The 23,097-nt window shown below is 42.0% G+C and overlaps 1 protein-coding gene across 2 annotated transcripts in view; it reads left to right on the forward strand.

Annotated features, from left to right (window-relative positions):
- LOC122811120 (golgin subfamily B member 1-like) overlaps positions 1-23,097 on the forward strand; it is a 2,318,314-nt gene that overhangs the window by 1,388,752 nt on the left and 906,465 nt on the right. For both annotated transcript variants that reach the window (XM_044082720.1, XM_044082719.1), the window contains exon 15: positions 11,478-11,646. In XM_044082720.1, the coding sequence (XP_043938655.1) occupies positions 11,478-11,646 (169 nt within the window). The remainder of the gene's footprint in view (positions 1-11,477; positions 11,647-23,097) is intronic.

Genomic DNA, 23,097 nt, shown 5'->3' on the forward strand with positions numbered 1-23,097 from the left:
CAGAAATTATTCACGCCACCACTGTTTCAGCCAGATTAATTCTTCAAGCCTTGGGGGTCAGTGTCAGCAGCCATAATTCTAGCATCCCAGTGGTCAAGTATTTATCAAAGAATGTCGTTCAAATAAGGGTCAAACATACATACAATAAATTATTGCACGACTACTGGATCCAAAATAACGAAAAAAATCAGTTTGTATAAAATTTACTTTAATCGCCAAGCGTTCTAGCGCCTCGGTACAAACACCTTTACAGAACATAACATCTTAGAAAGAAAGCACTCCTTAAATACAAAAACCCATTCTCAGTTATATATTAATTGAACTATTAAACAATTAAAACATCTTCTACTTAAATTAAACATCTCCAATTCACTTCATTGTTAAGCCCCATAGGAGCCAACGTATTATATTTCAATATATAAATTGATTCCTTATACAAAAGTTTATTTTTCAGCAGCAAATCATTGTCATATTTCACATTGATTTGTTCTAACAAACAATAAATGATTACTTGCATGTATTTCTTTAAAATGTGCAGATATAACTTTTTCTTCTTTTTTATTCTTAATGTCCCTTATGTGTTCTAAAAATCAAACTCGAAACATTCTTTTTGTTTCCCCAATATAATACAAATTGCATGAAAATCTAAGTACATAAATTACACCTTTACTGTTGCAAGAAAACACATCTTTATATATGTACTTAACCTCATTAATACCTCCAAAATTTGTAAGAATCTGTGCACACACCGAACATTTTCCACATGGATGAGTTCCAGGACTCCAGTTCAGTTGTCTAATATTTATAGATGGAAATACACATTTTTCATGTACCAACATATCTTGTAAACTTCTGCCCCTTGTATAAGACAACATTAAGGTTTTAGTTAATATTTTTGATGATAATTGATCCCGTCTTAGAAATTCCCAATAATGTTTAACTAGACTGGCAATCTCATCACTTTTAACATTATACATACTTACAAAAACATTTTTCTTTTTCATCAGATCTTATTCCATGTTGTATCATTCTATTATTTAATGTTAATATTTTCCCATGTTTCTATTATTATTACTAATAACTCTTCCTTGTGCTTCTTCTGTGATAGTTACATCATACCCCCTTCTTCAGAACTTCCTAGCTGATTTTTCTATCTCCTCTCTTAATATTCCTTCATTATTACACAATCTTGACAGTCTTAAAAACTTACTATAAGGAAGAGATGAGATCAGATGTGGAGGGTGACAACTTGTAGCATATAAAAATTGATTGCCATCTTCAAATTTTCTATAAACCTTGGTTTGGATAGACCCATTTCTTAGTCCTTCCAAAACCAAGTCCAAAAAAATCACCTTATTCCCCCCTGTAATCCACTAAATGACCACCCGAAATGGTTATTTTCCAATGTTTTTACAAATTCCTGGACCTGATTTCTACCCCCTTCACATATAAAAATCATATCATCTATGTACCTAAAATATGTTTTGACATATTGTTTCACAAACATTTGCACAAAAATCTGTTCTCAAAGAAAGCCATAAATAAATTGGCATACATGGGAGCAAATGGAGCTCCCATGGCTGTTCCTTGTTTTTGTCTATACATTTGATTATTGTATACAAAAAAATTGTTTTTAAGACAAAAGTCCACTAACTCAACCACAAAGTTAGAAAAAGGACTTCCCCCAACATAAAAAACAATGCAGCAATGCCATCTTCTTGTCTAATTGATGTATATAGGCTTTTTACATCCAAAACTAACCAGTACATTTCATTATTCCATACAATTTCAGAAATCTTCAAAAAGTCAAAGCTATCTTGTATATATGAAGGTATTTTTAATACATATGTGATTAAAATTTGATGCAACAGCATACCAATATTATGTAGAAAATAACTGCAAGCTGAAATTATCGGTCTCCCAGGTGGTTTAGTTATATTTTTGTGAATCTTTGGTAGACAGAAAAACACTGCTAATTCATTATTTTTGCATGTACGTTTCTTTCATCGATGTCACATACAATATTTTCACCATCATGACACGAATAAAAACTGTCATCCGAAGAACTGCATTCACTATTTTCAAACAGTTCATTACCATTCGTATTAAAAAATACTTTTAAATGCAGTTTACGTATTAACCTAAAAATTCTTGCTGTAACGCATGAAATCTATGAATGTTAGTTAGGACAAACTTCAGTCCTAAATTAAGTACACATATTTGTTCCCTTGTTAACTCACAATTGGAGATGTTCACTACCATATTCACATCATTACATAAAAAATTGTCACACAAAAAATCAGTACCATTTAGTCCTTTTGTTGTTAAAATGTCCTGAGTCTTTTCTATTTGGCCCGTTCTGATAACTCCAATTCCTCTTCTCTCCCTGTTGTTGCTCATCGTTTCCACGAAAGTACTGCCGATGTTCTTCTACCCTCTGCGGGCTAGGTAAAGGGGGATATTCTTCCTCATTGCTGGTATATGTTTCATTTAAACTACCGCCATCCGAAGAAACAAATGAAACGGAATGAGTTCTTTTGAAACGTCCTTGTTTCCGCTGATGCTTTCTACACTTCTGATTGGGAGGCGCTACAAAAGCCCTCCCACTTTCGTAGACACCAATATCTCTGTAATTTTGTCTTTTTATACTCAATTAGCACAGATTCAAGTACAAGAAATACCTTTTGTGGTGGATAAGGTCAGACAAGCTTTTCCAAAGCCGTCTGTTTATTCTCCCTCAACCCAAAGCCCCGGTGAGTATGGACACATCCCAGATTGGGAGGGGGGGGCAGGCACTTCCTGGGGAAAAATGGTCCAAGGCACTTGGGTCCCAGAAGAGGCCAATTTGCATGTAAATGTTTTGAAGATGAGAGCAGTGCTTTTAGCGTTGCAAACCTTTCAGGATGCTATGCCTCTAGGAACAATTGTGATTCAAATGGACAATATGTCAGCAGTTTAATACATCACCAAACAAGTAGAAACCAGATCTTATCCCCTGTTTTGAGAAAATGTCAGTGTGTGGCATTGGGCGCTCTCAAGCTGTTGCTTTCTGATAGCAGTACACATTCCGAGGAAGTGAGACAAATTGAGCAGGTCCATTCTTCTGCGTCACGAGTGGTCTGTCAACCAAAAAATGACAGGTGATTTTTTTCCGTCAATATTTATTTTATTTATTTATTTATTTTACATTTGTTGACCGGGAGAATCCGACTGGATATATGTCCATTTTCAGCGGAGGCCCGGGGAGAAAAGCTCCACATATAGAGTAAAATTACATACAGGGTAAGATAGGTACATTTTAATACATATTGTATTAAAATGTAGGGCCAGCTTTGCTGCGATCTTTGTGTCTCACTTAAACAACAAATGCAGCAGCTTCTTTGTTCTAATCTCCCCCCTGGGAGAATCACCGAGGGATGCTCTGCTCCATGATTAGCCCTCAAGTCTTCTGACTCTTATCCACCAACCTCGTTGATTCCCAAATTCATACAGAAAGCTGCAATATTGAAGAACAAAGTCATCCTCATTGCATCTTGTTGGCCTCAAGTTTACTTCCTCTTCCTTTGGCCTCATCTGATTTATCCACCATCGATTCTGGACTCCATTCCAGATCTACTGTCTCACCAGATAGGCATGGTTCACCCGGATGTGTTGCCCATTTCCTTTCTTGGATAAAGGGAGGCTTCTTTGTTCACTAGTGGCAGTGGGGAGCTTGGAGCAGCCTATCTATCCCTGGAGGAGTGTTCCCAGCACAAGGATCTGGTAGTCTATTGGCCGTTTTGGGACAATTTCAAGCTCTTTCAAGTACCCCTGTATAAAACCCGCTTTAGCGCGGCTTTGCGCGATTTTGCGCATAACACAGCATCAGGCAGCGCCGCTTAATTGGGTTTAAACCATTCTTGGCTCCACAAAGTCTGCTCTTCACTTTTTCCCTTAGAACTGATCTAGTTCTCATAATAAACACCCTATTCCCACTCTAAAGCCTTGCACTTGCTCACTAAAGCAAATAAGTCAGCACTAAAAAATTAAAAGCACTACACCCTCACAAACTCCCCTTGAGTACTTTGTTCCCCATTGGCCCTTTTTTTCAGTTATAAAGGAATTCCCAATACTATTATAGCATGTCCAAAGGTCAGTTGTCAATCTCCTCTCCGGTCCAGCTGGTGAATCTGGGAATCTTGAGGCAATGTTACAACTGCCTCATGTACACAGACAACCCTCTTCTCCTCCCAACAAATTCCAACACATGTGAGAGATGCAACCATATAGCCAAACTGGAGGCTAAGCTCTCTCAACTCAGTACTGGCGTAACCAGTCAGGAGGAGAAGGAAACCACACTCACTACAATTCCAGTCTCACATAGACCTACCACGACAGCAAACCAAACACACAAACACACAAAAACATACCCGGAGGCTCTAAATAAAAATCTGCCTAAGCAGCAGAGACCTCCAAAGCAGACACCCAAGCAACCGCTACCCCAAAACAAAACATGTGCAACACATAGCTCACAAAGCCAGTGTGCCGAACAGTCACAGCCCTTAAGGCTAAACAACACACCTGATACACTTGTAATAGGTGACTCTATCGTCAGGCACACTGACGCCCCGCTCACCAGGCTGAACAAGGAGAAGGTCACAGTGAGCTGCCTGTCGGGCGCTAGGATCCGCCACATAACACAAGCACTCAGGTCACTCCAAGGCAAGTACAAATATGACTCAGTCATTGTCCATGCTGGTGTGAATGACCTGAGATGTACCTCCCTGGACTACATGAAAAGAGACATAGAGGAGCTCTCTGAGCATGTAGCCCAGGCCGGTATGACCCTGACCTTGAGTAGCATCTTACCCTCACTAAGAATGATGCCACAATATGAAGACAAGATGATCAATTTCAACAATTGGCTTAAGTATTGGTGTCATTCAAAGGGGATCCAATGCCTGTCTGCCTTGGATGACATGCTCGACAAGCCACGATGCTTCGCTAGGGACAGCTTGCACCTGTCACCCCTGGGCTTTCGGATATTGGCAAAGGCTCTTGCCACCCCCATAGTGCCTTTTTTAGGCAAGGCTCAAAAGACAAACCCACCTCCATAGGTATCACAAGGGATAAGAAACTAAGAGTAATGCTACTCAACGCCAGAAGTCTAAACCTCAAGATGCACGCACTCGAAACTCTCCTTAGCATGGAGAACATAGATATCTGTGCAGTAACAGAAACCTGGTTCAGGGCTCCCGAGAGCACCCCAGCGCTACCAGGTTATACCTCATACCATGTTTTTCGGCCCCAAAACGTGGACCGAACTACAAAAGGAGGGGAAGTATCAATATTCGTCAAAGGTACCCACACCTCCAGGTTGGTGGCACAGCACGAAGCATCAGAGACTATCCATGTGCAACTAACAGTGGGTAAAGCTGCCTTCCAGTTTATAGCCTGCTACAGACCACCCTCTCAAACCCAGGAACCCCACTCTGCCTTCCTGCGAACACTGGAAAATATGAAGGTCTCTACAAACACCGTTATATTGGGCGACTTCAACTACCCTAACATAGACTGGGAGCATTACTCTAGCTCCAACACCCTAGCCCGAATGTTCCTAGAATTTATAAACTCAAATGCTATGGAACAACTTGTTGCCACTCCCACAAGAGGGGGAAACCTTACTGGACCTGATCATCACCAACATGGGGACTCTATGCTCCAGACCAGAAGTGTATCCCTCACTGGTAAGATCAGACCATAAACTAATCTCACTAGATATTCACATCCCGAACCCAGCCCCTGCCCAGAAAACCACAGTGAAAAACTTCTCTAAAGCAAATTTCCCACTCCTCAAAACCGAGGTGGAATCCTTCAAAGCCCCCGGGCCTGTGGAAAATACTGCCCAGACCGCAGAATCCTTTATAAACGCATTCTATGAACACCTTCAGGAATGCATGGATCATGCAATCCCAAATAAAACCAAGACCCAATCCTCCAAAGTTAGGTGTCCTGTCTGGTGGACCCCAGTCATAAACAAACTATACAGTAGAAGGAGGAAGCTACTACATGATAGAGCAAAATCCCAAAAAGGGAAGGCATCTCTGATCAGTATTAGCAAAAACTACGGGCACTCATAAAATCGTCTAAGGCCAGCTTCGAGAGAAAAATTGCACAGGACACTAAGGATAATCACAAGGCTTTCTTTAGTTATGTTAGGAACCTGGGTGGGAATTCCCAGATATGCTCAGAATTAGTCCAAAATGACAAAAAATACACCGAACCCACAGACATTGCCAACATCCTAGCTGACAGGTTCAGCGCAAACTTCTCCCCCCCTTCCCCACCAAAAGGGCAAATATCTATCCCAGCAGAGTGCTGCCCCCCTGACATCTCAGATGCTCAGATAAGAGCCGCCCTCTCCAAAGCAAAAAACACAGCCTCAATGGGACCAGACGGTGTCCCGGGCTGCGTCTTACATGAACTCCAAGAAGAACTAAACACAAACATAAAACTACTGTTCAATCTCAGCCTTACTACAGGATATGTACCCAAAGAGTGGCGTACAGCAACAGTGGTCCCTCTCCACAAAGATGGTGCCTCAACGGATCCTGGAAACTATCGCCTCATAAGCCTGACCAGCTTGGTCTGCAAAGCTATGGAAAGGATCATCATGGACCTCATAAATAAAGATATTGGGGACCTACAGACACTGGATCCTACCCAGTTCGGCTTTAAGGGCAGATCCTGCCTCTTAAACCTGGTTGATTTCTTTGAAACAGTCACCAAGGCCATTGACGAGGGGAAGGTGGTCCACACAGCCTACCTGGACCTCGCAAAAGCCTTCGATACAATACCCCACTCGGGCATTCTAGATGAGCTCACCAGCTTAAATATAAACCCCTATGTCACTAAATGGGTTGCAAACTGGCTCAAGGACAGAACCCACATGGTTAGAATTGCTGGAGCCATGTCAGACTCCAAACCAGTTACAAGTGGCATCCCACAAGGCTCAGTCCTGGGACCTCTCTTGTTCGGTATATATTTCTCGGAGGTACAGACTAACACGGAAGGACTGTGGCTGACCAAGTTCGCAGATGACTGCAAACTGGGCACCATAATCGACTCTCCAGCCGACACAAGCATCCTACAAAAGGGCCTCATAGAAACAGACAACTGGTGCCAGAGCCATGGCCTCACGCTAAACGCCAAAAAGTGTATAGTTATCCCCTTTGGCAAAAACAAAGTGCCCACAAATTACCACATAGGTGGTAATCCATTACGTATGGAAGAAGTAATTAGGGACCTGGGGACCCAAGTTGATAGCAATCTCTCATTTGACAGCCACGTGGCCAATGTGGTTAGAAATACATTTTATATAGCCCACCTAATCATGAAGGGATTCACATCTAGATCAGGGGAGGTTATCGTGCCTCTTTACTCATCCCTCATCAGGCCCATAATTGAGTACAATGCCCCTTTTGGGATGTACCTTACCAGACACCTGCAGCAAATGGAAAGACCCCAAAAGTACCTCACCAAGAGGATCAAAGGGCTCAGACAGATGCCATATGCTGCCCGGTTAAAGAAACTCCAGCTCTACTCAGTGGCATACCGCCTGCTCAGAGGCGATCTGTGCCTGACATATAAAGCCATGTCCAACCCGGAATTAATGGACATGCTGCACCTCAGAAAATCCAAATCCCATCGAGCTACACGCGCGAGAGACTTGAACCTCAGCACTGAAATGAATAGGACATGCTGGAGGGACAGATTCATAACCCAGAGGCTCCCTTCACTCTGGAATAAAATCCCAGTCCAGGTTAGGCAGAGTCCCTCATTGACTCTCTTCAAGAGGAATCTTGATGAGTGGATGGGAGATAGTAGGTTTACCCCGGGTATCACTTCTGTGTCACTGTTAGACAGAGGCACAGTATACTAACCTCGAAAAAGGGCATAGCAAAATTCATTTAAAATGGGTGGCGAAAGCCAAACACACTCTGGCTAGGCTTATAAATGCCCTAGGGCAGATAGCCTAGTATGAACCTAAAGCTGACAACATTTCTCTCCTCCACTTCTGTTAATAGCCAGACAATCTATACTCTCGTCCCCTGTTTATCATGTACTTTTGTCATCATAAAGCCTCCACTAGAAAACTCTACAAGATTAAGTTGTAGAGATTTGTTTGTTGGGAGCATCAAAAAAGTATCTATCCCTTTTCAGCCCCTCTGCAAAGTGTACTAGAATTTTTGGCAGAATTTTTTTAAAGAGTGAGCTAGGTCCTGTACCATTAAAGTTCAATTGGCAGCAATCTCTAACTTTCATGTAGGAGTTGATATTTCTTCTTTAGCTTCTGCTAAGATATGCAAGGCCTTTTCTACGAGGTACTATTTTGCATAGACCACATTATAAAGATCCCACTTCTCCATGGGATTTGAATTTTGTTCTGCAGGCCTCCTTTGAATCAGCTGCAAAATGTAATCTAACATTTCGGACTTGGAAGACCTTATTTTTAATGGCTGTTAACTCTGCGAGGAGAATTTCTTAACTCCAAGTGTTATCCTCTAAACTGCCTTACTTGAGTTTTCATAAGGATAGGATGACATTAAGAATCCAGCCCTTCCTTCCTAGGGTGGTGTCAGAATTCAGTACCATTCAATCAGTTTCCCTGTTTTCTTCACAAAATTTGAAAAACAAAGGTCAGTAATGTTGCATTTACTAGACATTCATAGGCAGCTGCATTTCTACTTGCACAGAAGAAAGGACATTAGAAATCTGATCCAATTATTTATATGATTTGCAGGTAAATTGGGCAAATCTGTCACAAAAGTGACTTCGGCAAGATGAATTATGGACTGCATAGCATTTGTGTATAGTAAATCAGACATTCTATTACCAAAACCTTTAAAAGTTCACTCTACAAGATCTATGGCAACCGTGTCTGTATTTTTATCCAACCATTCCATGGACATGCACAGCTGCTACTTGGCCTAATCCTCATACTTTTATTACTCATTACAAATTGGATCTGGTCTCAAGAGAAGAGCTCCCTTTGGTTCAGCCATGCAAAGGAACATCCTTACTTAGAGTCCACCTGAGATATAAAGTGGCTAGGGACCCTGTTCCAGTGGTTGAGGAATGAATGAAAATGGACAACATCAGATAAAGAAGTTATGTACTTACCATAACGTTCTTCCTCAACTTCCCAGCCACCAACCCCCAACCTCTGACATCTTGGACTTCTGGAAGAATTAGATACTATTAAGACACCACTGTGCATCTTCTGTGGAGCTCCAGATACTGGTTTCCCTTGTTAGGAACACTATCCATATACTTAGTATTTTTATCAGTTAGCAAATGAGATCTGAGGTATGTTAGGGGCTGGTACATTGTGGGCATGGAGGAGCTTGAAAGTTTCAGTTGGACACAAGCTATAGTATAGACCTTGTTGGATCTGAGCATTAGATCTGAACTAGTAGTTGAAGAAGAATGAATATCGACAGCACAGATGGAACATTATGGTAAGTACATAACTTCTTTTTTTTTTTTTCATTCGGTTGGACAGGAATGTTTATGCTTCTCCACCTTTTTTAACAAAATCTAGGGTAATTCTGGTGATTCATAAGGACTCTAAAAAATCATTTTGGTGAATCACTTTTGACCCAGGCAACATTGTTTCTCTGTTTATATGAAATTTGACAAGATCAGTTTTCCATGAGGTTCCTCATAGATTGGCTCTACTGACACAAGATAGGGGGTTTGATACACACCAGTCTCCAATAACTTCAAATGACTGCCTGGATGATTTTATTTTTATATCTTGTGGTCACTTATTTCATGAGGACATGCGGCAGCTGCTTTAGCAGGCAAGAAAACCTGCTAATAGAAAATCATATATTGTTATGTGGAAGCTCTTTTCTAGCTGATACCTTGTCAGTAACGAGGGACCCACCAGGGATTTTGTACCACTAGTGCTCAAATATTTCTGTCAGTTACTTTCTTCTGGCCTTTTATTCCTCTGTAAAGGTTCAACTTGCATCCATTTCTGCACGGATGCCCATGGATCCTCCTCTTTCTTCTCTATTTGTGGAAAACAGTTTCTAAAATGAGATTTACATCTGAGACAGCCTTGTAAATAGGTTACTCCTACTTCTTATCTGAACTTTGTGTGGGCAAAGTTGACTGTTATCTTTTGAACAGACTGTGTTCATCAAACCGATTTAAGGTTCTTGACTTGGAAACTGTATTAATCATTGCTCCAACACTTGAAAGAAGTGAATCTGAGTTTCAGGCTCTCAATGGTGGGTGAGTAGAGATAGGTTCACATTAATAACAGAACCCTGTTTTTTGCCCATAGTGGTTTCACAGCTTACTATGAACGAAGCCATCAATCTCCCAGTTTTCTACCCAGAGTTTAAAAACCAGGGAGGAAGGATTTTGCATTATACTCTGGACATGCATAAGTAGCTAAGGTACTGTCTTGACAGAACAAAGTCCTTTAGAAACTCTTATCACCTATTTATTTCTTACCAAGGGATAACAAAGGGACATTCTTTGTCTAGGTAGACAGCTTTTATGTGGTTGTCGTTAGTTGTTGCTTTTTGTTATTCCCACCATCGCAAATCCATTCCAGACAGTATCAAGGGTCTTTCTGTTAGAGCCTTGTTTTCTTCTGTGACATACTGGAAAGGGGTAAACTCTTGGTGCATTCTAGAGGTAGCTACATGGTCCTGTATATATTCTTTTACAAACCATTACAAACTTGATTTCTTTTCAAGGTCCAGGTTGAGCTTTCCTAGGACCATTCTCCAGGGTCATTTGTGTTCCTCCATACAAGGTCTGGTGTCAGGCAATGCTTGGAGTATTCATTCCAGTCATGATAAAGCATAATACAGCTTTGTGACCACACTTTGTCATAAAAGATGTTCCAGTAACATCTTGCAGTGCAGCCCTCCCACGACCTTTATTCTTTGTAATCCTTCTGTGTAAAGGAAAGTCTTCTGGGTTTGTACTCCCATATTTATAGAATTTTTTCTAATTTCACTGAAAGATCTTAACATTATGTGCTGAATGTGCAGATGTACTTCATATTATATGCTTCCACACACACGGGGAACCCCTTGTAGATTTCTTTATTTTTTCTGTTGGGTGTGCTTCTGACATCTTGACGTGAGGAGGAAGCTGGCTTTCCATAGGGGCTATCCAAAGCTCTGGAAGTCTGGCTGGGTGGACATCTATATGTGGCCAATTTCTACTCATACATGATACTACTGTAACAGTTCCTATAGTAGACCATCTAATAGAATGGTGAGGATGTTCACAGAACTGTCGCTTCACAAATATTGTTGACTGAAGATATACTTGCAATGTACATAATCATTATAAAGTATGCATGGCCCAGTGTTCTTCACATTTGTCATAGTTTGTTATATATCATGTTGCAGGATCTTCATTGTTAATAGTACATCATTTTAATACAGTCTGTTGTTTATTGCTAGAATAAGTGACAAGAAAGATCTTCTTCACACATCTCTTGCGGAAAAAGAGCAGTCATTGTCAGAAATTTCTGAGAAGCTGGAGCAAAATGAAAAAGTTAAGGAAATGCTTCATGAAAAAGAAATTATAAACCGTGAACTTGGGGAAACGCTTTTACAGACAGATCTAAAAGTAAGTAAATTTGTATTTTCTGAGCATTTGGCTAGTGTAGTGGCTGAGAGGATAAGAGCACCAGCCTTGCTGATTAGTATCAAATGTGGTTTTGAGTTGCTTGGGGCGGTTTATGCCAATGTTTCTTCAACCAGTAAGTTGTGTGCTTAAAGAGGCAATATTGTTTTGTTTTCTAGATGACTATCACAGTGTAAATGCCTAGTTCCACACATTGTTCGCAAGCAACAAAGGACAACAGATAAATGTATGTGAATGCTTGGATTGTGGTGTGCAAGGATTTACAGAAATAGAACAGAAGCTGGGAGACACGATTTGTGAACCAGGCTTGCATTGACATCTGACATGTCATCCTCTCTACTTAAGTGACTCTACTAAGCCATAATGCCTTTGAAGGGAGGGTGAGGTCTTCCTTTTGTGCATCTTCCTCTCTCTCTCATTGTGTCCGTCTGTCTCTCTCTCTCTTTTATAAAGGTCAGGCATGTTTTATCAACCAGAGGAGACATGGATGATGATAAAAAGGTGAAGAAATTTATTTGGGAGGAGAAGAGGGCACAAGTTAAGTGGTATAAGTTGCTTCTCCTATCGGAACAAGGTGGTATTGGGATACCTGATTTGAAAGGGGGTACACTGGAGCTGTGCAGCTGAAACTCATAAAAGTTACTCTGTCTGAAGGCTGTCAGTCAAAGTTGAAAAGGATTGATGAACAACTGCGGTTGAGGATCATTAGATAGAGACTAGGATTTTGAATGCAAGTCGTAAATGTAAATAATGCAAAATGTGGTATTCATAAAATTCCAAAAAGTATTTAAGTAGTAAAGACTGTGCGGGGAGTGGAAAAAGGAGATTTTACCAAAATGTGTCTCAGGAAATACAGTATAGGAAATGGGCAAGTAGAATTTATTTTAGGGAATAAACACAGGAACCAAGGTATTGGGAGTAAGAAGATCAAGCAGGAAAGGAAATAGATTGGAATGAAGAAAAATCAGAAGTTAGGACAGAAACTGCCTTCACTGTCTTAGATTGTTAACAGAGTATATGCAAAGACAAAGGGATAGGACAGTGTTAAGTGAAAGACCAGATCAACTAGACAAGTCTGGAATAAAAGCTGACACTCTTAAAGGCATAATTAGTATGGTGTATAAAGTATTGTATGATAACTGTAGTAATCAATCAGTAATCAATCAGATGAGGTTTAGAAATGGTTGGGAAAAGAGAATTGAAAGGCAATTTAATAAAGAACAGTGGTAAGAAATTTGTAAGGCTTCTATTTATGCAACAGTCTGACAGGTTTAGGATTTTTTGCTTGAAAGTTGTTTGCTAGGAAGTTTTATTCTTCAAGCAGACTTCAGTGGATTTTTCCTGTGATAGAAAACAAATGTGGTAGTTGCAATGGGGAGGAAAGAAGTGACTGGGAAATTTTTTTTTTTTTTTGAGAGTGAAATTAGTTGATAAATTTAAAAGAAAATCTCCACAGAATATTTAAGTGAACAATTGGTTATAACTAAAGAAGCAATTCTTTTGAGTTGGGCTGTAGAATCTGAATCACTTAGGTAGTAAGGCCTTAAGTTTTAAGTTATTGACTCCCAGAAAAAAATTACTAAAAATGGAAATCAAAATATGTTCCCAAAGCAAAGGAAGTTCTGGATATTGTAAAGGAGGTTTAAGAACTGGAGGTGGGATCTTTAGATCTTAAGTGAATGAGTACTTTTCATAGAAATAAATGCATTTTGTAGGAACAAAGCATGCAAAATAATGTTCAGGAGGAGGAGTGAGATTTAAAGGAAGGCTGCTTTTGAGCAATTTCTGTAATGTCTGAGTAAATGAAAACTTGCATGTACTACATGACAATAACAATGGATGTTTATTTATTTTATTTATTTATTTTACATTTGTTAACCGGGATGGTCCAACTGGATAAATGTCCTTTTTCAGCGGAGGCCCGGGGAGAAAAGCTCCAACAGAGTTACATTGATAATTAGGTACAGTAAATGAGCTGAAAGAACTTAACAAAAACATAGGCTATTTACATACAAGTACAAGACTGCCATTACTATTTCTGAGATTACTACAAATGTAACATTAGTAACATATTAGCAAGGATGGTAGGCAGTATAATGACATAGAGTTAGGATACATATTTCTTTATCACAGTATACAAAGTACTTATCATCTTAGCTAGTTGTTTATGTTTTAGTTAATGGCACAGAGCTAGTCTGGGTTTGAGCAAGGACATAGCCAGTGTGACTTGAAGTGGAGTTTTAGACTATTTTTGAATTGACTTAGAGAAGTTGCAAGCGTGATGTTATTTGGGAGAGAGTTCCATATTTTACCAGTGGTGTTGGCAAATAGCGCGTCACCACCTAGGTTGAGAGATTTAGTTGTTTGGACAAGGAGTCTGTTTGCTGAGCGAAGGCAGCTTAGATTGGAGTAGGGAGTCATTAAGTTTTTTAGTGCTGGGGTATTCTCAGGTTGTTTAAGGATTTTGAAGGCCTCTATGAGTTGGGACTGGTGAAGAAGGTGTGGGAATTCTATCCATCCAAGCTTTTTCAGGTTAGTACAGTGGTGTGTTCTGTAGGGTAGGCCTGTAACGAACCTGATTATAGCAGGATGAGAGCTTGGCCAGATCAGATTTGTTAAGGTGAGTGAGGACAGGAGAGGCATATAGTAGTGTAGAGAGAAGGTGTGAACGGGCTGTGGCTGCCCTGGCATTCGGGGTAAGGAAGGCTTTAATTCTATATAGGGTCCCAAGTTTCTTGTTGACTGACTTAATGGCTTGGTTGATATGTATATCAAATCTGAGGTTATTGTCAATGTTTACTCCTAATAACTTTGTATAGGTGTCTGGGGAGATGATGGTTCCATTATTGGATTTTATAGTGAAGTTTTCAGTCGGAGATCTATTGGTTGGGTAGAAGAGAAGTAACTTAGTTTTGTTTGGATTTAAGATCAGGAGATGGTTGGCAAGCCAGTTTTCGACTTTGGTGAAGCTATGTTGGGTGGTAGTTAGTAGATTTGCAAGAGAGGCATTGGAACATATTATAGTCGAGTCATCTGCATATTGAATGCAGGTGGCTTCAGGGATGACTGTTTGGATGTCGTTTATGAAGACTGAAAAGAGGAGAGGTCCTAATATGGAACCTTGAGGAACTCCTATGGTATTTGGTAGTAGGCAGGAGAGCTTGTTTTGCCACATTACTGCTTGTTGTCTCCCAGTGAGGTAAGCTTGAAACCAGTCAAGGGCTGGAGTATCTAGATACAGGGTTTTAAAGTATATAGAAGTAACTGATGGTTTACCATATCGAAGGCTTTCGATAGGTCCAGGAAGAGAGCGGAGGATATTTTTTATTATTCCGGTTAAGATTAATGTTTTCAGTAAAAGAGAGGAGGGCAGTGGTTGTACTATGATGGGGTCTGAATCCATGTTGAGAGTCTGTGAGTAGTTTATTTTGGGTTAGATAGAGCATTAGTTGGTTGTGCATGCACTTTTCCATAATTTTGGCAAGTGGTGATAGTATGGCTATAGGTCTATAGTTGGATAGTTCTGTGGATGAACCTCCTTTGTGGAGTTGGATAACATAGGATATTTTCCAAATTGAGGGGATTGAGGCCTCGGTTATGGTTCTGTTAATTAGGATTGAGATAGGGTAGGCTACGACATCTGCAGCAATTTGCAGGTATTCAGCCAGCAGAAGATCGGCTGAAAGGGTGGTTGGCTTCAGTTTTTTCAAAAGGGATCTGATAAAGGATGTGGACACTGGCTGGAAGTTAAAAGAGAGTGGTGAGTCGGGTATAGTGTTTATAGAAGTGTGGGGAGGAGAAAGTTGGTTAGCTAATGACTGGATGGTTTCTGTGAAGAAAGTATTGAATGAATTGGCTATATCTTCTTGGCTCTTGGCAGATAATGTTCCTGGGGTCGGAGTAGTGGATATGCCTGGTTGGAGAAGTTTATTTATGCCTGCCCAGTACTTTTGAGGGTTATTCTGATGTTTATGTTGCAGATTGTAGAAGTAATTTTTCTTATCTAGTATGATGGCTTTTTTAGTCTCATTTCTAAGTTGTTGGAATTTGATACGATCTAGGGGTAGTTTGGTAGTGCGCCATTTATCCCACGCTTTGTCTCTAGTTGTTATTTTGGTTTTGGTGTCTGTTGTTAGCCAGGGTGCTAGTTGAGTTTTAATTCTTATTGAGTGTTTAGGGGCATGCGAGTCAAGTATAGTAAGGAATGAATTGTTAAATGATGACACTGCTTCATCAACGGGAAGGAACTTTAGTTTTGTCCAGTTACATGATTTGAGTTCAAGTTGAAATTTAGTTGGGTCAAAGTTTTTCTTGGATCTGATAGACCTATAAAAAGGTAAGCTTGTACAATTAATTTTGTCTTTCATGATGTATGTGAGCAGGTGATCACTAAGATCATTAGGGAGAGTTCCAGACATATAGTTCTGGGGATGACTGTTGGTGAGTATCCAGTCTAGTATACTCTCTTTTTGGTTATTGTTACCTGTACGTGTGGTAGATTATATTATCTGAGAGAATCCATGTAGGTTAACAGGGATGGGGTTGGACTGTGCTGTGCATTGGTTCCAGTCAATATTAACATCCCAGGACAATGGTTTCTTGAGGGTAGTTGTTGGCTATCCAATGTAGAATGACCTGTAGTGTTTCTACATTGTTCCCAGGGGGAATATAGGTGACAATTAGGTTAATGCCCTTATGATTATTTAGTAGAATTTTTAGAGCTAGTATTTCAGCGTTAGAGACCTGGGGTGGTTGTATAGGGTTAGTTATGATGTTAAGTGTGCTATTATATAAGACAGCTATTCCACCTCCTCTTTTCTTTACTCTATCTGCCCTAAGTATATTGTAACCAGGAGGCAGGATCTCATTGTCTTTGGTTGATGGCCGGAGCCATGTTTCAGATAGACACATTATGTTGGGGAGGTATGTAGCTAGTACAGCATGCAGGCTATGTATCTTATTGTTTAGGCTTCTAATGTTTAAGTGGCATATTAGGAGGGAGTTGATCAGTCGGTGGGAGAGTGGTGGGCTGGTAGGATTTTGAGTTAAGGTTGGGCCTGGATTAGGATGGATGTCCCCATCTTTGGTTATGATTTTCTTAGATACGCTAGTAGTCTAATAACTTTGAATAGTAGTTTTAGTTCATATTTGGATTTTGGTGTTGATTGGAGTGTTTTTTTTAGAAGCAAGTGGTTGGAATTTATAATTTTTGGGGTAGTGTAGCAGTGGGCAAGTTCCATGATCAGTGGAGGTAGGGGGGTCTTGGTTTGGCATTTTGGATAAGAGAAACCTACGAATGTGAGATTTTAATAGCTAGTAAGAAAGTATGGCAGAATTAAGAGTGGTAAGATAAGAGGAAGGAGTTTATAATTATTTATAGACATGTTATATGTCATCAATGGGTGGGGTCAATGTGCTTCAGAGGAATAGTAGTGGTTAAACAGTGAAGTGGTGGGGGGGAGGAAATTGGAGAGGAAGTTGTGTAGGTTGGAGAGGAAGTAGGGGTGTGGCCTAGTGGCTATAAATGTAGACACAGTGGGGGCGGGTGGGATAAGGGGCAGGGAGGGAGAAAGCGAGCCCGAGCGTGTGAGCGGGCTAACCCAGTCCCAGTTTTTGGTCCTATGAGTGGGGTAAATAGTCTGATAGTGTAAGTAAGCAGATTGGAGTACAGGCTTGAAATTCAACATAAACATATACAGTTGTAAAATGTCTAATACAATTCAACATAAATAGGCATTTACAGTTGTAAAACACTTACTGGAGAGACACTGAGCCTTCATGGGGCCTGTAGCAGAGTGGATTGTAGTTTTACAAATGGTGCCTGCCACAGGTAATATTTATTAACTCTGGGATTGTCTTAAGGTAATAAACAGGGAAGGGAGGGAGAACAAGGGTGTGAGCAGGCAGTTCTTTGTACTGCTGCTAATGAGCCAAAGCAAGACAAGTATGTGTTAAGAACAATCACAATTGACCAAGGACTGCTCTGAAACTGTAAGTCTTGTCTTAATTTCTCAGGTGGAAAACCAGGATAACCTTGTATCAGTAGGCTACTGTGGTATAGTTTAAATGAACAAACACATAGTATTGATCAGTTATTGATACTATTTGCTAACAGAAGGGAATAAGAGAAAGTGGAAGATGTGTGTGTGTGTGTGTGGTGGGGTCTGCTTACATCCAAAGCACAGTGCTCTCCAGGGGAAAATGAAGATTGGCTCAAACAGTTAGACACATACTCAAAGTTAACTGTAGCTGTTTGCAGACAGTTCAGACCCGGACTGCACTTTTCTTATAGGAATGTTAAAGGTGGTACCGGAGTTGAATACTTAAGAGTGGTGTTAGGTTCAAAGTTAACTGTAGCTGTTTGCAGACAGTTCAGACCCGGACTGCACTTTTCTTATAGGAATGTTAAAGGTGGTACCGGAGTTGAATACTTAAGAGTGGTGTTAGGTTCAAAGTTAACTGTAGCTGTTTGCAGACAGTTCAGACCCGGACTGCACTTTTCTTATAGGAATGTTAAAGGTGGTACCGGAGTTGAATACTTAAGAGTGGTGTTAGGTTGGAGAGACACTGAGCCTTCATGGGGCCTGTAGCAGAGTGGATTGTAGTTTTACAAGATGTCCTTCTATTCTCATGTTGCAGTATTCTTACTGTGGGATCCTCCACCTCAGGCAACCCGAACGTCTGCTCCTGTGCAAAAGCTCAAGCCTGGTTGCTACTAATGCATGGGACGTCACACTTAGGGCCATAAACCAGGGGCCTTAAATGTGACGTCTGCATGCACAGACCTCAGACCTTTTCTGCCACAGTCTAAAGTCATATTGATCGCTTTGCTCCGCTGTCTTCAGGATGTCTAAAGTTAAGTACCTTGTTGGAAAACTTTATTATTGTTATTGCTTGAGCTTTGGTTGTTGCTTTTTCTTAGCCCATGTCCACTAGGAGGGGGAAATGTAGGTGCGGACGTCAAATTCCGCGCAAAGACTGCCATGAAGTTTGTTTGTTCTGTTTAGGCTGAGAACATGATCATACTACTACTATAGTATCTGCCAATCATTCATTCTCCAAACTCTCCGAAGTCGTCTTTCAGACCTCAATTTTACCTAGATAGCCAAAGGTTAAGAAGGCTAGCTTTACGAATGGATCTGGAGTCAGCTGTCAAGACAGAGCTGCCTAAAAAGAAGGCCAAAGATTCTCAGCCTACCACTTCTACTCCGCAGGCATCGGACTCCCTGCCTACCACCGATTAAGGGGTTGAGGAATGCCTGCCAGAACCGGCAACTTCAGCGACTACCATCGAAGAAACCGCTTTTGAAGTACCGGTAGGCACGTCCTCGGAGGTTATTCAAACGTCGGCTACTGCTGACGGCGAGGGGGAACCAGGCTCCACCGGACACCCATCTATGATTCAGAGATAAGAAACTTCACCCTTAGGCCAGACCCCTGAATCTAGGCCTTCAGCTTCTACCAAATCAACTCCTCTAAAAAAGAAACAAAAAACTAAACACTTATCTGCTCCTTCTGAGGAACAACCAGACTGGCAGTCCTTTTCCCAGTCCTTGCTTGAGGCCTTCTTGGCCCTTAGGCCCTCGGCATCCACAGCAACCACATTGCCTGTGCTAAGCCCCAGGCCAGCCTCAGCTACCTCTATCCATCTGATGAGTCAGTTACTTACTCCTGTCAAATAGCTTCTCCCTTGGAGTACTACTCCCCGGATGAGGACTCCATTAAGGGAGACTCCCCCCTGAGGATATTACTTTTGGGGAAACTGTTACTAAAATGAGGCAGTACCTTAAGTGGGATACTGCTCAGATGAATGTAATTTAGAAAAGATATTTTGAGTTGCTCCCGGTGGAATCACCCTCCCCATCTGCTGTTCCTCCTGTGATTCCAGCATACCTGGATGTATTTGCATCAGCCTCAAATACTCCTGATTCACAACCTCCAGCTCCAAAGAGACCTGTTTTTATAAGGTCCCTGAAGAGTAAAAATTCCTGATAAAGCCCCCTTTGGCGGACCCTGCAGTTATAGCAGTAGCCCCTGACAAGCGGTCCGGACTCATTCCTTCCTCCTCACTCTTGCCTTCAGATAAGGATAGCAAGACAATGGGCAGGCTGGGGAAGAAGATGTATACTTCCTCTACTCTAGCATTTAAGGCAGGTAATTACCAGACCCACATGATCAGATATGCCCTAGATTTGGTCTCTCAGCTGTCCCTGGCATGTCAGGTAGCCAGACACTCAGTAAATGCAGATGTGATGCAGATGAGATCTCAGCAAGATCTGCTGTGTCAGCTTCTGTTTTACGTAGATATTCATGGCTTTGACTACAGCCCCTGCCCGAAGACTTTAAGACCAAAATTTTGGGCTTACCCCTGGATAATAAATTCCTGTTTAGAAAACAGTCTGCTGATCTGTTTAAAAGCCTCCAGGAGAAGAGTAAGGAACTCCAAGACCTGAAACACTGGTCTCCCGAGTACCTAAATTTTATAAGAATTACCCTGTAAAGATCTCCTTTGTCAGGAGAGCTCCCACCCCAGCCGCATCTACCTCTTCCAGACATAGAAAAGGGTCCAGGAGGCCAACCTCCCCTAGGAGGCAGTCCTTTCAGGACAGAAATAATAATGCATGACTGCCTCAGCCACCTTCCCCTCTTATCCTGCCTCTCTCACTGTCTCCCCGTCTTGGAAGAAGTCACTTCAGACCGCTGGGTACCGGTAATAGTGGAAAAAGGATACTTCATGTCTTGGCAGGAAAACCCTTTCCACTAGGCATCCTGTTCCCTCCCAAGAACCAGCTACACCTAATCCCACAGATTATACAAGACCTTCTCGCTCAGGGGGCCACGGAACCCGTCCCCCACAGGCCAAGAAGGAAAAGGATTCTACTCCAGGTTATTCCTGGTACCAAAAACGGACGGCCCTTGGAGGACCATCCTGGATCTGTTCTTCCTAAACCTCTTCCTGAAGGTCCCTTCCTTCAGAATGCTATCCCTTCAAAACCTTCTCCCACTATTGCCACCCAAGGCTTTCATGGCCACTTTGGACTTGAAGGAGGCTTAACTCCACATCCCTATTCACCCAAACCACAGGAAGTTCCCACGCTTTACTGGGTCCTGTTCACACTTTCAATTTACTGCCCTGCCATTTGGTTTTTGCACTGCACCAAGAGTCTTCACAAAGTGCCTAGCCCCAGCAGTAGCTTACTGCAGGACCAAGACCATCCAGATATACCCCTACCTAGATGACATCCTCATCCTTGCAGAAGGAGAAGGCGCACACAGAAACCACCTGCAGTTCTCCATGTCACTGCTCCAGAGGTTGGGATTTACACTCAGCCTCACAAAATCATCCCTCTCCCCAGCACAGGACAAAATCTTCCTGGGATACAGGACAAGGACTGACCTGGTTAAGGTCTTCCTCCCTCAGGACAAGGTAACCTCCCTGATCAGCCGCTTCCAGGACTTTCTTCTTTTCAACAATCTCTCAGCCAGGTAAGTCATGCGCCTCCTAGGTATTATGGCAGCCACTATTCCTATGCTGCCACTAGCCAGGTTACACATGAGGAAATTACAGTGGTACTTGAAGAATGTGTGGTCTCAACACAGCCACCCACTTGGCTTTCAGGTACCCTTCCTTCCATACTTAGAATTGATGTGGTGGATTCAGCAGGAACAATACAACCCCCCCCCCCCCGCCTACACAACTAATGCACACAGATGCCTCATCTAGGCTGGAGAGCACCTCAAGGTGCAAGCCCTGTGGGCGCCATCCCTCCAGAGAAAGCACATCAGTGTAAGGAAGATGACTACAGTCCACCTTTCCCTGCAGGTCTTTCTCCCGTCATGCAGCCAGACCCCCTAAAAATCTTCACGGACAAACACCACTGTAATGTGGTACATAAACATACCTGCTCTACAGGCTAGCAGTGCAAGTTTGGGAATTATCCTCTCTGAATGATATATCACTGCAGGCAGTCTACATTCCATCCCAGGACAGCCATCAGGCAGATGCTGTCAGCAGATCGTTCTCTCTATATCACGAGTGGATGTTGAACAGAGATGTATTCCTAGACATTGTCCACCAGTGGGGCACACCTCAAATAGATCTATTTGCCACCCCCCAGAACAGACCATTGAAAACCTTCTGTGCCAGGGATCCCTCTCCACTAGCTTGGAGAGTGGACACCTTCACCATCTCATGGAAGGGACTGTTTCTGTATGCTTTTCCTCCCTTCCCTCTCATTCAGAAAGTTGCTCTAAAAATCAAGAGGAACATGCCAAAAATCTTGCTCGTGACTCCCTGTTGGCCAAGGCAGCATTGGTTACCCCCTTTTCAAACTGTTGCCCAGGGCAGTCACCACAAGTTGCCTCACAAGGTAGACCTGCCCACACAACAGAAGGGATCTCTCATACACTCACCCCTGGAGATGGTTTGCCTAACCCTCTGGGTGATGAACTTTTAATTCCTTTCAGATATGGCTACACCGAGGACTTACCTGTCCTGCAGGAGGCCAGGAAACCCAGTACCAGGAGAGCCTACATTTCCAAATGGGAAAGGTTTTTCAAATGGCGTTTTCAAAGGCAGAGGGACTCCTTTTAAGTGGATGTTCCCCTTGTCTTAGCCTGTGTGTGTGAGCTCATAAAATCAGACCTTTTTATATTCTTCAGTGAAGGTTCACTTATCTGCTGTCTCTGCCTGCTTACCTCTGGACCCTCCTTTACTCTTCAGGTTGGATGTTAAGCTTTTCCTAAAAGGGGTACTGCATATTAGGCCACCAAAGAAACATATACCTCCTCCTTGGGACCTAAATTATTTTCTAGAAAAACTTACACTTGCCCCATTCGAGCCAGCCACCTTTGCCTCCCTGCAGATGTGCATATGGAAGACAGTCCTACTGGTAGCCCTTACCTCAGTCAGAAGGGTTTCAGAATTACAGGTGATTATGGCATCCCCACTCGATGCTGTCTTCCACAAAGATAGGGTGACCCCGTGCACCAACCCTTCCTTCATACCCAAAGTGGTCAGTGAGCAGTCATTAAATCAGTCTATTCATTTACCCACCTTCTTTCCCTCTCCTAAAAATGGCAGTAAGAGAGTACTACACACCCTTGATATCCATGGGCAGTTAAGGTTCTATTTGGACAAAACTAAGACCATCAGAAAGTCTAGTCAACTCATTGTGTCCTTTCATCCCAGGGCCCTAAGCAAGGCGGTATCCAAACAATCTATCTCCATGTCCTTCAAGAATGCAACTGCAGTCCTGACATATGGGTTGTCCTGCCTCAGGCAGCCCTTCGGTCGGCCGGATTCCAAAGTCTGGGTCCGGCGTCGGCTGATGTCGCCTTTTCCCTGACGTCAGAGCGGCTGGGGTATAAAAGCATCAGCCGACGCCATCTTCTTCATTCTTTCTTGCCGCGCGGTGCCCGTAGCAGAAGCAG

Source organism: Protopterus annectens, chromosome 9.part0 (assembly GCF_019279795.1).
Source record: "Protopterus annectens isolate FY-2018-M chromosome 9.part0, PAN1.0, whole genome shotgun sequence".
In the NCBI taxonomy this organism is placed as follows: domain Eukaryota; kingdom Metazoa; phylum Chordata; order Ceratodontiformes; family Protopteridae; genus Protopterus; species Protopterus annectens.